Source organism: Rattus rattus, chromosome 13 (assembly GCF_011064425.1).
Source record: "Rattus rattus isolate New Zealand chromosome 13, Rrattus_CSIRO_v1, whole genome shotgun sequence".
NCBI lineage: Eukaryota > Metazoa > Chordata > Mammalia > Rodentia > Muridae > Rattus > Rattus rattus.
In genome coordinates, this window is record NC_046166.1 from 28,590,228 (window position 1) to 28,607,841 (window position 17,614).

At 42.0% G+C, this 17,614-nt stretch overlaps 1 protein-coding gene and 1 pseudogene across 1 annotated transcript; both read right to left on the minus strand.

Annotated features, from left to right (window-relative positions):
- Nucleotides 1–6,474: 6,474 nt before the first annotated feature.
- Nucleotides 6,475–13,161, minus strand: LOC116914995 (annotated as a pseudogene).
- On the minus strand, nt 13,124–16,604 carry LOC116914996 (igE-binding protein-like). Its single transcript, XM_032919401.1, is given in 4 exon segments — nt 13,124–13,980; nt 13,982–14,446; nt 15,351–15,490; nt 16,512–16,604. Coding segments are annotated over 4 exon segments (1,509 nt in total). The 3' UTR covers nt 13,124–13,169.
- Nucleotides 16,605–17,614: the final 1,010 nt, after the last annotated feature.

The window sequence follows — 17,614 nt, forward strand, 5'->3', positions numbered from 1 at the left end:
TGCACTACTGAGGTAAAGAAGAATGAAGGGAAAAACAGGTTGCAAAGATGGGACTTGGTGGAAGGGACTGCAATCAGGATATAAACTAAATAAATTAGTGAAGAATATTGATGTATGTGTGTTTATAATAAAATTAACAGTTACAGTATACCTGAGGATCATAAAACTCTATTTGAAATAGGTTAGTGCTAAAATAAAGGAAAGCATAAAAAATAATATACACCAATTATTCATCATTACATATGTATATACATATACACGTACAAATACATGCACATGTACAAGTACACTTTACACATATATGTACACACACAAACTCACACTCATACACACATTCACACACATACATATATGTATACACACACACACACACACACATATATATATATATATATATATATGCAATGTGTTTAATATGACCACCAATTCACATGATGTGAATATTTAGTAATATCATGGTCTCATCACTGTGAAACACAACTATTCTATACTCCAAAGTAGGGCTACAATGGAAAAAACAAACATAACCTAGGTAATCCGGATCTATTAAAATTTCACTCTAGTCTTCTTGGATTACCATTATATGTACAGATTATTGTTGGCTAAAACGTCAATATCTAAATCAATATCTAAGAAGAAAGAAACGATTAAACTTACTTACTTTAAACTACATTAAAAATCTCCCTACCCAAATCTTCCTGAAATAGATCAATACATATTCTACTCCACTCCATAAGAATGCAATACTAGGGTTTCCTTTTAGAGAAATCGTCTTTGTAAAGTATTCCCAATTACTGAATAATAAAAATTAGACTTTTGTTCCCAAAGGCAAATTTCAGATCCCCTTACCTTTCTTAAGATGTCACTCCCTCATAATGAATCTCTCGAAGTCTGACCCCACAGTTCATGTAGAGCTATGCGCAGAGACATCCTGTAACTGTCTAAATTATTCATGGAAGAATCTTTTATTATTACTAATACACATATGAGATGTTTTAATAGTATAAAGTTTGGTTCTGGGATCTGTTGCAAAAGGCTAAACAAAGAAAAAGGAGAATTTTAGGTTAGACCATCTTGAAAATAATGTAAGTTAGAAATCTAACTACAAAGAACAAATAGGGTAAATGTTTTGTAGACCAACTCATGGTATAATCAGAATTCAAAAGAATTAAGAATATATGGCTAGAGCATTACACAAAATATTTTCTGCAAATCACTTTTCTGTACAGAATCATGGAAAAACATTTTTCAAATTATTTAGGAATTTCAGTGTACTAGATGTATGACTGCTACCTACGGAAGCCTGAGGAACATGTCAGGATCCCTGGTAACAGAATGAGTGAATATTGTTGCAAACCATGTATGTTCTGTGTGTGAAAACATCCAGTGTTATCAAACAGCAAACCATCTTTCTTGCCACCATGGGGACACATTTAATATCTAATGTATTATGAATCGACGACACACCCTTATAACAATCTAGAACATAAGGAGCAAAATCACACTCCTGACTCTACTCAGTGCCCTGGTATTAGAATGAATGAAAATTTTTGAAGACCATGTGTGTTCTGTGTATGAAAACATCCAGTGTTATTAAACAGCAACCTATCTTTCCATCCATCATGGAGTGGAGACACATTTAATATCTAATGTAGTATGAATCCATGTAACACTCTTGTGACAATCTAGAACATAAGGAGCAGAAAGCACACTAGTGATCCTGCACAATGCAATTATAAAATCTTCGCTACAGCTTTTTTTACAGAGATGCAGGGCTCCTGGGTTGCAATGGGAGCTCAAAGCTCTGGTTAAGAATGAAATCATTCTGTGTATCACACAGAAAAATGATTCAAAAAAGTCAAAGCTGTACCTGATCGAGACTTCTCTAGGTAGCTATAGTTGAGAAAGAAGAATTCAGTACGAGATTCCTGGTCTAATCAATGACATCTATTGACCATGTGAAGGATTCACAATACCACGGTAACAATTCTAGGATGCAAGTCACCCACAGGCATTGCACACACTTACTTCTTATAATTTGTCTCACACAGGAACTAAACCAATACTCTAAACTGACCTGAACACGGGGTGTTACATAGACTGTCTTCTAAATCATGACATTTATAAAGGAGAAGGCTCCAAGGTAAGATTACCGACATGATTCAACACGCTAGCTTGAGAAACGGGAATGTTTAAAAAGTGACAATACATGTCTGACCTAAGGAAACCTCTTGGCATAGAACATCATTCCAGCTTATAATCCTGTAAACACAAGCCTACGTACCTTAGAAAAGCATTGCTTCTATATTGGTGCAGGTCCCCATGTGTTGACTGCCTTTGAATGGCATTAATTTTTCCAGCCAGAGTTCCTTCATCTGGGATGCTAAGCCAATTTTCATAATAATCCAAGGTTAGTAAGCTTCCATCGATGGTAATAATGAAATCCTTTCTTTTATTAAAAATAAAACAAGAATAGTAATGGTCAATGTACATTGTAGAAAATACTTAAAAAACATTTTTATTTAAAATTAGCAGTTTAGACCAGTGATTCTCAACTTGTGGGTCATAATCTTTATGGGGTCACATATATTTTCCATATCAGATATTCCATCCATTTTTCTTTATAATCACATCAGGAGCAAAATTTGAATTATGAAGAGAGGCAAAATGAAGTAATGGTTAAGAGTCACAAAGCCATGAGAAAATATATTAGTGTTACAGGATTGGGAGGCTGAGAATCATTGGTTGAGAGTGTACTTCCCTAAAAGATTCCCAAACTGCCATGGCTCCAGAATCTTGGCTCAAAAGTGGAACCTATATATGCAGGATCTTATTTTTTTTCTTCCCTAAGACTAGAATCAAAGAAGCAGAGTCCTAGTTGCTATAGCAATGAAGTAAACCTAACGTTTGTTCAAATTGCCTCTCCTGGCTTCTAGACTACACCACTCCTTGCAATCATAGATCTCCACTCCACATCCCAGCTCAAAGCTCTCTCTGCATAAAGGAAATCAGCTCCTACATGGAATATCCAGACAGAAGCCCATCAAAAGTGCCCTCTGAGAGGCTCCATCCAGCAGCTGACTGGAATAGGATATGAAGAGCCATAGCCAATCATTGGATTTTATGGATCAATCAGGGACTTGTAAGGAAGAAATGGGGGAAGGATTCCACACCCTAAAGGAGATAGGAACTCCATAGGAAAAGCTACAGAATCAACTACTCAGGACCACTAGGGGCTACCAAAGGCTGAATTACCATCTAAAAAGCCTACAGAAGCTGTACTATGACCTACTGCACATTTATAGCAAACGTAAAGCTTAGTCTCCATGTGTGTCCCCCAACATGTGGAGCAGGGCTATCTGCAAGCTCTTGACTTAAAACTCCTCCTCAACTGGCCTTAGGGGAGAAGATGGTCTAACCCTGAACATAGTTGAGCTGCCAACGTAGTAGGATAAACCAGGGGCCCGTAACTGGCTCAGAGAAGGAAAAAGACTTTGTGAGCAAAGAAGGGGGGAGGGAGGTTGTCAGCATAGGAGACATAAAAATAACAAATAAATAAATGTAAAATAAAAATGATGATGGTTATAAAAATGATGATGATTTTAACTAATAAAATAAATGAACAAAACAAAGAAACAAAGACCATAGTCTTCTTCTTGGAAATAGGCAACTGTCAAAAAAGGGCAGCACCAGAAATTACCTGATCCTAATTGTATAATTTGGTGAATGTGTAGAGTACACACAGAGTAAAGCTGTAATATACATGTAAACCTCTACTTACAGACCACCTGGAATAGTGATGAAGTTTCTTATATGTTTTCCAAGTGAGAACATCTCAGTTTCATATCTTTTGTTAAAATTGGTAAATATTCAACAAGATAAATTAAGTTGTAAGCATCAGTTTCTTTAAAGAGCAGAAACTGTCTTTGTTCATAAAATACCACAAATAACTTTAATGTTGTACTAAGGGTAGCAAGTCATAAAATTGGAAGAATCCCAGGTGCTCTTGTACCTGTAAATTTCTTTGAATGCACATGGCTACCTTCAGTCACTGATCTTAACTTTCTCCCCATGATGTGGTCCTAAGTTTCTGGCAATTTTAACCAGACACACTTGGCAAGCTTAAGAGGCAAGGAGGAATCATTGGGTACCTTTGCCCAATGTTACTAAACATAGTTAAGCGCAGAACATTATGTTTTCTCTTGATGTCTGTGCCATAGGTCCACAGTCTTCTGGGAGGTGAATTCAGATCAAGGCCCAAACAGAAATAAAACAAGGATATTTGCTGTAGTGTCACTGCAGCTCCCTGAGAAATTAAGAGTGCTAGACAGGTTAAATGTAGCTTAGGTTAATTCTGGACTACTTGACATGGAATTAGAATGTCAATATCCGGCAAAAGTGAAAGTGCTGGATTGTTTTTTGATTGACAAGGAAAACAATTTTGTTTATCTACTGGGCAGAGGGCAATATCAAACATCGACAGCCTATTGTGGGTCAGTGGAGGACTAGCCATTTTGAACTGTTATTTGTGAGGGATAATTTTTGGTAAGTATTATTGAAGACATGAATTTTGTAAAACACACTTTTATCACTATTACTACTTGTCCTGCTATTATTTTACAATATACAGCCCAAGGTGAATCAGTGGGAATATATGTAATGCCAAACTAAAGCCGATCTGTTATATGCTTATTTTACCTTCCAACAGAAGCTTTGTGTCTTTGGGATGAATCTTGTGACATTCTAATCTTTGTCAGACTTTTACCTACCAAGCATCTTATCAAAAGATCATGAGTCCATGGTTCTAGGAAAGAGAGATGGTATAACAAGCACCCGTTCTTCATTGCAATTAATATATCGTTCGGTGTCTATCTTATCCCACAGGGACCAGTGTGAATATTCAGATAAAGTGAAATTGCTGGTTAGTTTTTTGATTCGGAATGAAAACAATTCCATGTAGGGAGGGCAATATCCAACATCGAACACCAATTCTTTCTTGTTTTTTTCTCAAATGGCTGCTGAATTTATTTCCTTAATCAATAATGGTCCTGGCAAAAATTAGTTAACCAACACTGAGATATTTGTAATGAAATTTTAAAAACCCATGATACCTTGATAGAAATTAGAGTTTACACAAACAAAAAGAATTTTTCGATATTGCCAGCAAATATAGAATGAGTGTCGCACAACTGACAGGTGCAGCAATGCATTTATACATTTTCATTTGACACCTGACCACGTTTCCAGTCTCCATAACATCTTCTCTCCAGATTAAAAAAAACAGTATGCTGATTTCTATAACAAAGCTTTTTTTTTCATACAAAAATCAAATGATGGCCAACAAGTCACCACAGGGCCATAGGTAGAGGCTAATGAAAAATCGCACAAAACAGGTGCTGAAATAAATACTAACTAGGAGTAGACTGGAGCCCTCCTGTGAGTTTGTTGCTCACTTTAGAGTGTGGAATCTGTCTTCAGAGCCACCGGGGACCTCCCTGGGGCCACTCATCCCACAGTGAAATCCGCTTGCCTAAGAGTCAGGCCTCCCAGACCGCTGGGAAAATTTGTCTGGGTTAGAGGCAAACACGAGGTGTGGTCAATTACAGTTATTCTGTCCTTCCTTCCGCTCAGTTCTGTCAGAATCCTTAAGCAGCCCTTTAAGATGATATGGACAGGTGAAAGTTCTGCATAAGAGCATCTATATTGCTTTTCCTGGCAGAGGTGTGGGTATCCCAGCACAAGCTAGCAACTGAAGTCACTGTGGAAGGTGACTTTCCTGGATGGTCAGTGTGGAAAAGGACTCTGGTGTGAGAAGAGTCCTGTGCAACCTCAGGGTCACCTCTGAGAAGAGGCCCTTGCTGCTCCCTGGCAATGAGTGGGTGGCCTGCGCTGCCCAGGCTTGTGGCAGGCTGCATGATAACCTCCATTTGCAACTAAACTGGGTTATCCTGACTCACATTGACAGACCCCGAGCTGGAAAAGCAAAGGAGTACACACAGGGCAGGTACAGGGAACCCCAGCGAGAGCCTTTTTGGACAGTCAGAGAATATGAGGCAGCTCCCCACTGAACAATCTGCACCAAAAGGTGTGGAAGGCACGAGCAAGAGTAGCCAGGGACCCTGCAGGGCTGGTGACACCACGAGCGTCCACAAGGCAGGGGCAGAAGTGACCTGGTTTGGTTCCCACCCTTTGATAAGAAAGAGATCCTGATTCTACTGTGATTTAAACAACAACAACAACAACAACAACAACAACAACAATGCAAAAAGTTTTTTGGTTTAAAAAGAAGCCATTAAAGGGTGAAAATAGTTATTTTTATCAAAGACAATTAATTTTCAAATAAGCTGACACTATCTGGAAATGCCTGTATTCCCTGCAAGCCCTCCACCCCCGAGTGTCCACAGCTTCACCCTCCCAGGACCTGAGCCTGACACTGAGTCAGACGTTTGCAAGAGTGAGCGTCTTTGAGAGCCTTTACAGAACGCTGCCGGGCAGGACAGGCAGTGGACTCTCGCTTACACTATGATGCACCGGGCCGGGGCAGTTCGGATGCATCTCCTTCTGGTCTTTGCTGGGCGAGGGTTTCCGCTGGTCCTTGGCTGCTATCACCTCAAGGACACCTTCACAGGGCAGTGGGCCTGTTCCCCCTCACCTCTCAGGCTTCTCCTCCTCCTCCTGGAGCTGCTGCTCAGACTTGGCTCGCTGCATCTGGAGCAACTGGAGCTGCACTCAGAGCTCTACGATGGCCTCCCCTTCTTCACCGACTGCTTGGTTTAAGTGATTGATTGTTCTTTATTTCTAACTCTTCATTCTGCCTCTCTAAGTCTTCCAGAATGATCTGCAGCTCCTCCTCATCCTTGCTTTCGCACTCGCTGTCAGAAGAGTGCTTCTCTGTCTCGCTGTAGCCATGCTGGTGACTGGATCTCCGCAATCTCAGCTCGGAGGCAGTGGATCTTTTCTTTCTCTGAGGTGATCTGACTACGCAGAAACTGCTCCATGGCCAGGAGTTCCTCCTGCTCAGTCAGGATCTCATTCTCCTGGGCAGGGAGGATATTTATGACCTCCTCATTTTCGTCCATTTCTTCTTTGGCAACATCCTCGTTCGAAAGGCTGGCTATCTCCTGGGAAATCTTGGTCTCACACTCTTGTCTTTTAGCTTCCCTCAGCTTTCTCTTGAGGGCAGTCAGAATCCTCTGTACTTCCCATAATCTTTCTTCCTTAGATAAGTCCTATATTCCGCGCTGCAGATCTCGATGTAAACAGTTCAAAAGGAACTCCTGTCTCCTGATGTCTTCCTTGATGCCTGTGTGGGTCTCTGGCAGTGTAGGCATTGTGGCCATGTTGGACTAACGCAAAGACCTTGTTACTTGCTTCCGGACCACGGTGCTAAAGAGCTCTTGCACGTGTGTGAAAAGCACATACAGGACCCGATTGCTGATCTGGACGGTTGGGCTCAGCACTAGAGAGATGTTCTGGATGTTCATCTTGGTTTCTATCTCCTTCGCAATGATGTGGTCCATGTGCACAATGAGCCAGGAAAGCAGAAGGTGGTTATACTCCGGCAGTTAGGGAACTGCTGCACTTTTTCCGTCTCCGTGGTCCTCTGACAAGCCTCTTCAAATCAGGGCATAAGCTCTCTGGTAAGCAAATTCTCTGGAAGGTCTCGCAAATACTGCTTCAGCAAGCTGACTACAGTGTTAGGTTCATATTCTTCCAAGTTTGGAGACTCCTCTGGGTCATAGGCTGCTCATCTACCTTTGATTTGATTCCTGACACTCGGTAGATGCCTTCACACTTCATGCCATGCTTCTCCATGTAGTCCATGCACTCTCGGAAGACAGCTGGCAGCTTCCGACTGAGGCACCCCTCTGACTCCTGAGTTGGCTTCTTTTTGTTTTGTTTTTTTTTTTGTTTTTTGTTTTTTTTTTTTTTTGTTTTTTTTTTTTTTTTTTTTTTTGTTTTTTTTTGTTTTTTTTTTTTTTTTGTTTTTTTTTTTTTTGTTTTGTTTAAATCCATTTCATTCTAGCTTCAGTACATGTTATGGTTTATAAAGTTTATTAATGACTTAGTTTTTTTTTTTGGGACTTGGGACTTCCATCTGAGGCACCTCTGACTCCTGAGTTGGCTTCTTCTTTTTCTTCTTTTCCTTCCACTCTTTAACAACATTGGCTTCTGTCAAGTCTTTACATTTCTTTTCTTTATGCTTTTCCTATTTGTGCTTTTCCTCTTTATGCTTTTCTTCTTTGGGCTTTTCTTTTATTTTAACATCCTTTTCCTTCTTTTTAGAGAAGCTGGGCTTTTTGAACACATGGATTCCCTTGGACCTCTTCATCTTGGAAGGACTTTCAGCTTCATCTCCAGAGCTGTCTTCCTAGAAGGCAGCTTAGCATTCAGTCCTTTTCTCCTTTTTCTTAAAATTTCCTTTTTTCTTTCCAAGGTCTCTGTCATCATCTGACACGATATCAGGAGGATCGTGGAGGATGTCATCGGGAGGTGAAGGTTCACCTGTCCGGTACAATCCAGGAAATTTTGTAGGGCTGATCTCCTCAGAGCTGGGAGTCCGGGTCAGCCCACCGCCTTGCTTGGCCTGGCAGTGTTTACTAGGGCTGCTGGTGGGGGGCAGGAAGGAGCTGAAGCCCTGAGGAGGAAGGGAAGTGGTCTTCTGTTACCTATCCATTCCACCAGTGCCTGCAGCCGAGCGACATCTGCTCAGATGAAGCCGCTGCCTCCTGTGCTGTCCCCCTGGCTGGATACAGGAACACCATTCCCACCCCACCCAGCCTTTGCCTGTTTACACCAATTCTTGATCAGTGGTGGACTAGCCATTTTGAGCTGTTATTTCTGAAGGACATTTTTTCGTAAGTCTTATTGAAACATGTGTTTTGTGAAACACACTTTTACCACTATTGTAACTTGTTCCACTATTACTTCACATGGTATGGTCAGAGGTGAAATCAGTAGGACCTTTTTTAATGCCAAACTAAAGCCCATCTGATATATGAGGATGTTAACTTCAAACAGAAGCTCTTCACCTGTATCTTTGTGATGAGTCTTTGAGGTTTTCAGACTTTTAAATGTTATGCCTCTTATCAAGACGTCATGTGTCCATAGCTCCAGGAAACAGACATCGTCATGTAATCTCAAGGACAGAAAGGACATATGCATCTCTAGAGGGATGTTAATGTTGGTGATGTAAAACTCTTCCTTACCTTTAAGACAGATGCTGTTATAAGCATGCATTCTTCACTCCAGTCACTGTGTTGTTCACTGTCAAGCCTACACCTCAGGGACCAGTGTGATTCTTTAGGTAGAATTTCGAATATGTGATCTGATTCTGGTCCTTTCTCTGCAATTATGGATAACGTATCCTGTGTGGGATAAGGATAAGCTTGTATTAATAGAGATCCACATCTGAAGCACAAATATGTCTTTTATTGTGATCCTGAGCAAGGACAGTTTAGGGTGCACAGCAATAACTGAGAGGAATGAAGAAGTCATTGAACTTTTTTCTGTTTTAGCTTCCAAATACATTTTCTTCTCTAATCCATTTTTCCCCAATTTGTAACATCACAGTTTTGTTTGGACTCCTGTTCCCCAAAGCATTCTGGTGAATGGTCCCTTATTACTTTCTGTTTCCTTCTATGAATATCTTTCTCAAGCATGGCATTCTAAGTAAATATTGGGATATTTCCCTTCTAGAGATCAAATCAGTATTTTACTTACTGTCTCTATTGGCCTCTATTATGTATCCTAAGTTTTTATGTTTATAAATATTATTTCCCTACTTCTAAGACTTCAATTACCTTTTCTCTGACTTCTTTTTTTTTTCTTCTTTCTTTTTTCCAGAGCTGGGAATTGCTGTTACTTGGCAAATAAGCTTAGTTTTAAGTGGTTCTAGACGATAGAAATTATACTTTTCTATATAGACAAAACATGCGTTCCCATTTTGAATTGCACATTCTTTGGCGAATTCTTTTCCTTCCAAGCGGGAAAAGCTTGTAGGAAGTTGACTTTGAAGATAAACACACAGCTAGTGTTTTGCAAAGTGAATTGCTGTTACTTGGCAAGTAAGCTTGGTTTTAAGTGGCTCTAGACGGTAAAAAGCATACTTTTCTATATAGACAAAACATGCCTTTCCCATTTTGAATTGCACATTCTTTGGCGAATTCTGTTCGTTCCAAGCGGGAAAAGCTTGTAGGAAGTTGACTTTGAAGATAAACACACAGCTACTGTTTCGCGAAGTGAATTGCTGTTACATGGCGAATAAGCTTAGTTTTAAGTGGTTCTAGAAGGTAAAAAGCATACTTTTCTATACAGAAAAAACATGTGTTTCCCATTTTATATTGCACATTCTTTGGCGAATTCTGTTCCCCAAGCACTCCATGCTTCAAGGCAATGCTGAATGACATGTGATGTTTTTTCTCCTGCAAGTGTGGTGGCATGTAGAATGCCAGAACATGTGTCTATAGATATATGCACATACTGTAATTTTCCAAAAGTAGAATTATGAGTAACATCCATTTGCCAGCTTTGCAATGGCTGTATTCCTCTTGGGTTGACCCCGATGTGAGGAACTGGGAGGAACTGGCAGCACTGTTGGCACTGGGTGACTATATCACGTGCCTCTTTTCTAGTTATAGAGAAGCGGCATTGTAAAGTTTCTGAGGTGACATGGAAATTGCCATGAAAGATTTTAGCAGCCTCTAGAGGAGAGGCCAGGGCCACAGCTATCATTTTTGTGGCTTTGTCAGCCAAATCCTTCCCTGAACTCATTGGACCATGGAGTCCAGAATTGGCCCGTATATGGGTAATATATACAGGGAATCTCCTATTTATTAAAATAATTTGGATTTTTTTGGAAAATCTCTGCTACCTTGCTAGTTGTTTTAATTATGCCGGCGGTTTCAAGAATACTAACAGCATTGACCACATAGGAGGAATCTGAAACAATATTTAGAGGAACCTGGAATTTTTCAAGGACCTCCATGACCACTAGGCATTCTACCACTTGGGGTGAGGTTTCAAATTATTGTCATGAGAACACTTGGGAATTTACCAAATATGCTCCCACCCCTGTTTTTTACCCATCCGTATAAACTGTTATCCCTTCTTTTAACGGTCTGTGGGATGTGACGCGAGGGAAAACCACAGGTTGTGATCTAGCAAAACATAATAGGGGGTGTTTAGGATAATGATTATCTATCTGTCCAGCAAAGGAAGTAACTAACACTGCCCAAGCATTTGAGGTAGCAGCTAATGTTGAATGGCTGTATATGGCACTATCAAAGTTTTGGGTTCTTTTCCAAAATGAGTAGTAGCTGCCTTTAACCCGCGCAGTGCAAGCTGAGCAACCGCATTGGGATACCAGTCAATAATCTTAGCAGGAGATGCATTGGGATGGATCCATAATAAAGGCCCATTCTGCCACAAGACAGCTGTTGGTAATTGCATAGTTTTGAAAACACATAAATCAAAGGGCTTGGTTTCATCAATGCACTGCAATTGAGCATCCCGTAAGGCACTTTCTACAACTTGTAAGGCCTGGTTTGCTGCTGGTGTCAATGCTCTCGGAGGGGAGATATGAGGGTCCCCTTCCAAAATGTCAAATAAAGGTTTCAACACAGCAGAGGAAATCTTTAAAAATGGTCTCAGCCAATTTATATCTCCCAATAACTTTTGGAAATCATTTAAGGTATGCAAATGATCTCTGCGAATCTCTAATTTCTGGGGAACTATTTTTTCAGGATAAATGACCGATCCCAGAAATGAGCCAATTCCTGCAATTTGAACCTTTTCTGCAGCGACTTGTAGTCCCCATCGTCCCAATGTTTTGATTAAGATGGGATATGAGGTCTGTAAGGTTGTTAAATCCTTATCACACATTAGAATATCATCCATGTAATGAGCCAGAAGCAAAGATGGAAACTGCTTCCTTATAGGTTCAAGGGCTAGTTGTACTTATAGTTGACAAATAGTGGGGCTATTGACCATTCCTTGAGGCAGAACCTTCCACTGAAATCTCTTATCAGGTTCAAGATGATTAGTAGCTTGTATAGTAAATGCAAACCTCTGTCTGTCTTGTGGACACAAGGGGATGGAAAAGAAACAATCCTTAATGGCTATAATTATTATCTTCCATTGCTTAGGTAAGGCAGAGAGTAAGGGTAGGCCTCGTTGGATCGAGCCAAATAAACGCATCTGTGCATTAATGGCTCTCAAATCATGGAGAAGTCTCCATTTTCCTGATTTTTTCTTTATTACAAAAATAGGAGTATTCCATGGTGAAATGGACAGTTCTAAATGACCAAGCTGCAATTGTTCATTAACCAATTTAGTGACAGCTTCTAATTTTTCAGAGGATAGATGCCATTGAGGAACCCATATTGCTTCCTCCGTGAGCCAGGGTATGGGCATAGAACCCTCAATGGCGCCTAGGAAAAGCCCAGGCCTTGTTTATGGGGGTTTGCGATTGGTTCCATGGGCGTGAGACAGCCCTGTTCTAATCGCCCTAGGCCTTTCCCTTCCTTATAGCCCATCCTTGACATCCTGTGGGCCACTTGTGGGGGGTGTTTGTTGGATAAGATCAGTCCCATGGTCTCCCCCAAAGATTAACAGGCAGGGGAAGTGCACAGGAAACAAATTGTCCCTCTCGGCCATCGGCAGTCGTCCAAGTTAGAGTGGCAGAGCTGATCGTAGGGCACGACTGGTAGCCTAAGCCTTGTAGCGAGTGAGGAGATTTCGTGCTAGGCCGTGATGGAGGCCACCATTTTGAGGAAATTATACTTTTATCAGCCCCAGTATCCAGTATGCCTTTGAATTTCTTTCCATTAATTTCTAAGCTCAATTTTTAGCGGTTGTTAAGATGAACCACCAAATATGCCAAATCATTACCAGTGGACCCCATGGGCCTCTTGGTATCCTGTATTGTGGTTTGGGAGCACGGAAGGAGTAATAACTGTGCTATTCTATCTCCTTCACTTATGGAAAAAACCCATCGGGACTTGAACAAAGAATCTGAATATCAAGAGAGTACTGAGCTTCAACAAGGCCTGGATGGAATATCAGTCCTTGTAGGGCGAGAGATCCTCTCCCAAGGACAAGGCCTATGGTTGACAGGGGTAAAGGCCCCACAGTCTGAGCAGGAATTGGCTGAATGCCCATCTGGGGCATTAGAAAGAAGTCGGAGGCAGCACACAGGTCCAATTTTGTGTCACCTCTTGGGGAGTCTCCTCTGTCAGGGTCATGGCTTTCTGAAAGCCGTTCCCATATCTTTGAGAGCCCTGGGACTGGGGGCCCAAGGATCCGTTTTTTAACACCTCATTAGGCTGAACTTCTAAAGGAGGGAGCAGTTTGCCCTTAATATCCCTCACTGAGCAGCACTGATCAGGCCTATGGTAGCCCTTGCCACATTGGACACAGATAGTTGCAGGCCTCCTGTCTCCCTTGGTTATCCTACAGTCTCTTTTTAAATGGCCCACTTTTCCACATTGAAAACATGATCTTGTATCTGTCCCTTTAAAGGGGCGTCGCTGGGAATGGAGAATGGTGGCCGCCAGGCCTGCGTTAGTAAGGGGCCCGCCGATTTCTCTGCAGACTCTGAGCCAATCCTGTAACCCTGTATTTTTTCTGGGGGCTATGGCTGCTTGGCATTCCTGGGTGGCTTGCTCAAAAACGAGCTGTTCTATAAGCGGTGCCACTTGCTCAGCATCACCAAATATTCGTCCTGCATTCTCTGTCATTCTGGCTGCGAAGTCTGAGTATGGTTCTTGGGGCCCCTGGATGATTTGGGTAAGTTGATTATCGGCCCCTCCTTTCCTAGTGAGTGCCTTCCAGGCCTTAATGGCCGAGCTGGAGACTTGAACATAAGCGCCCCAATGGTAATTAGCTTGGTCCACTGCAAAGCGGCCCTGTCCTGTCAAGAGTTCAAACATCCATTCCTGCTGCTCAGGCGTTAAAGCCGTGGCATTAGCTCTGGCTGTTTTGAGCTGCCTCATACCAAAGCGCCTTCCATTCCATATATTGGCCCATGTTAACGAGGGCCGCCTTTGCAATCATCTGCCAATCGGCGGGTGTCAAATAATTTAGGGCCAGCCTTTCAAGAATGGTTAGGGTGAAATTGGCTGTGACTCCGTACTTTCTGACAGACTCCGCCAGCTCTTTTATTTGGTAATATTCGACTGGGGCATGAACCCGCTCACCCTCCTGTGTCTCAAAGACTGGGAACGTCATGCGCAGCTTCCTTCTCACTCTTTTGGGGACTAAAGAGAATGCGCAAGAGCGCACCTCATATGGAGGGGGCACCGTTGGCGACTGCCGTGGCAGAAGCTTTCTATTACCTCCCTTTCGTTCCTCACGGTGATATCTCTCTTCCTCATATCTAGGTGCTTCCTCATCTAACTCGGCCCCCTCCTCTGAATCTAAGATTCCATTCTCAGAGCTATCAGAACTGTCGTGGTTCAGCGCTTCTAGCTCTTTCACAGGCTATAGGCTGGCTCCCCCTCCCGGTTGCTGTGCAGAGAGGGAAGTGCCAGAATCTGAAAGCTTTAACACTCCCTTGTCTGCGGACTTACCGGGAGGGCTCTTTTTCTTTCTCAGGACGTACTTTCTCTTGCGTGCGCCTAACCTCTCACTACGTTCGGTTTCTGATATGCTGTCTTGGACTACCTCGAGAACAGTCTGTCCTCCTACAACTGCTGCCTTACACACTTCCTCTGCTAAGCAATTTTTGACTAGTTTCCATGTGGCTTTAGTTCCTAGCCGCAAATCTTTCTCCGCCAATTTTCTGTCCAGGTCCCTTCCAAGTTCGTCCCATGAGGCGATTGTAAATGAGCCTGAACAGGCAAACCAGGGAGCCACCCTGTCCACCTCCTTCACAAAGTTTTTAAGTGTTCTTCCTCCAATTTTAATGTCCCTCTGCTTTAACACTGTTTCCAAGGCCATGACCACAGACTGTGAGGATCCCATGATGGGCCAGGAACGCCGGCAGCTTATCTACATCCGTCTGACAAGGCGTGAGGTGAAAGGGTAGAGACAGACATGCTGCTCTCTAATGTACGGGAGTCTTACGCGCACTTCCCGGATGGTGCTATCGCGTCCCTGCCCCCCAACAGTAAAGGGCAGCTGTGCGACGCTCACTTATTTACGAGAGACTGAGACGCACCTCCAGCTGCTGTCACGTATTCTTATATAGACCAACCACACCAAAATCTTCCTTTTAGCAGCGGAAACGGTGAAAACAGAACATAACAATAAGAAAGAGTAGGGTGGCTCTGAGAACAAATGCCATGGCCTCGACAAATCCTTCCCAAGGCTGCGGCAACCCCAGACCAAAGTCCAAGAACGTATTTTACCTGCAGTTCTGAATCCTCTTTGTCACCAAGGGGTCTCCGGAGGTGCTGACGATGGCGAGTTCTTTTTCCCGGGTTTCTGGCACCAATTGTCCCACGCTACTTCTCGCCGGCAAAAATGACGCAGGACACAAAGAATCCTCCTGCAGAAAAGCTTTAATGCATCTTGAGAGAGAGAGCATAAGCTTACAATACGGAGACCCCGAGTGAGGGAAAAACCATCCCTTATATAGGAAACTATCCTCGCCTAGGATGTGTCCCTCTGGCTGGTCGCTGCCAAACATGCCAGATGATGTACCACAGCATACGTGTCCCCCTGAGTGAGGTATTTACCAGGCGCTTGCGTATTGCCCTTTTACTAGGTGCATCCTGCCGGATATCGGCGCCATCAAACAATGGAGAATGTGAGGGTGGCCCTCCACACTTCTACCAAAAAGGCATGTTCACCATCTGCCCTAGGGTTTCAGGGAATTTCTTCACCCCTCTCTAGGGCTCCAGAAAGTGTTCTCCATGCTCAAAGTGATTTGTGATTATGCAAATTAGACTTCAAAAATATAAAAACTTTTTTTTTGTATTTCCAAAGGTCTGAGGGAAAGTCCAAATAGAAAAAACAATCATTTAGACCTTGTGCCATTAGCCCAAGTATATCAGAAACATTCCATGTCTTCTAAAGCGTCTAAAAATCAATCTGGCTCTAGCACTCTTCCTGAGAAACATTTACCATCAGCAATACAATCTCCAGGACGAGCAAAATCAAAAAGGGGTATCCAGAAACTTTACCATCTACCCAAAGGTCTTTAGGCTGTTCAGTAACTTCTCCAAGAGCTCGGTTAACCCAGAGAACAAAAGAACTAAAGCCATCTTCCCAGAGTGTTTTCCCAAGATCAAAGTATTTCTTCTTTTCTTTTATACCAAGACAGAAGGGCAGCGTCCTTCTTCCCATCTCTGATCTATTCATCCTATTTGTTCTCCCTCCCAAATGGCTCTTTACTCTGAATTAGGGGCCAATTAATAAACCATAGATATATGGAAGGAATATCTGAGAGGCAGTTGCTGTCAAGACGACACTTGAGATGTCACAGAAGAAGCTAGGGCTCTTCAGGATACAAGTGATTTTTCAGGGAGGGCCTAATGATGATGTCACTGAGAACTGCCATGACCTACCTGCTGAACAGCTTTCCCTACATTGACCAGATTCAAAGGTGGCCTTTCCGGGAGTGTCTCCTGTGACACAGTGGAAACCTTTACGTACTCCATCTCTCTAAAGGTAAAGACTTCTTCTGCTTCATTAGTGATTACATGCTCTGAATGGAGAAAGTTAGTCAGGGGCTTGGCATGGGTAGATAAGATCTAGTAACAAGGAGAGAATGAGATTCTTCTGGAGATTAATTTTATTCCCAGGTCAAATCCTTTGACAGAAAGTGCAATTCCCTAACTTTTCTCTGTTTCCCAGTGCAGGTATTTTCCTACAGACCTTTAATTGAGTGAATATTGTGCTACATTTTCTGATTGTACATTCATTGAGAGGGGTCATTATATATGTTCCTGCATGTGTACTCAAAAATTTAATTTTTCCAATTCCATTTTTTGCAATGAATTTGGCTACAAACGGGGCACAGCTTTAGAGTGAATATAACAGTGTAAATATTGTGTACTCTCTTCAAATGATAAACTCCCAAATCCTTATTTTATCCATAAATTACCAGACTTCAGTAAAGCAAAGGACAGCGTGGACTATAGAATGTGGTTCTGTAGTTCTATTAGATATCAGTTCTCTAATATCTACCTTCCATTGTTACCAGGGAAAGACTTGAGGGTTTTTGATGTTTTACCATGATTCTTTCTTCAGGCCAAACATAAGTTTCTGGGTGATGGGCAGCAAGAGGAATGGCTTTATGTCCACGGAAAATTCAGCTTCAATAGGTTATAAGAACAGGAGGGAGTCTATTTGGCATTGTCAATAGTGGATCCTATATTCTTGAACTAGTTACACAGAATGCATGTAAATATTCCATCACAAATAGTAGGAACCACCAAGAGTGTATATTTATACACATGATAGATAGATTGATATAACAGGCACCAAAACTAGATAGGATTGATTGAAGCTAAGAAGAGCATGGTGCCAGGAACTGGATATAGGTCTTTCATGAGAGACACACGCAGAGCATGTCAAATACAGAAGTGAATGCTAGTGGCAAACCAGAGAACAAAAAATGGACCTCTTGTTTGTAGATGTTAAGCAAGGATTACAAGAGCTTAATGGG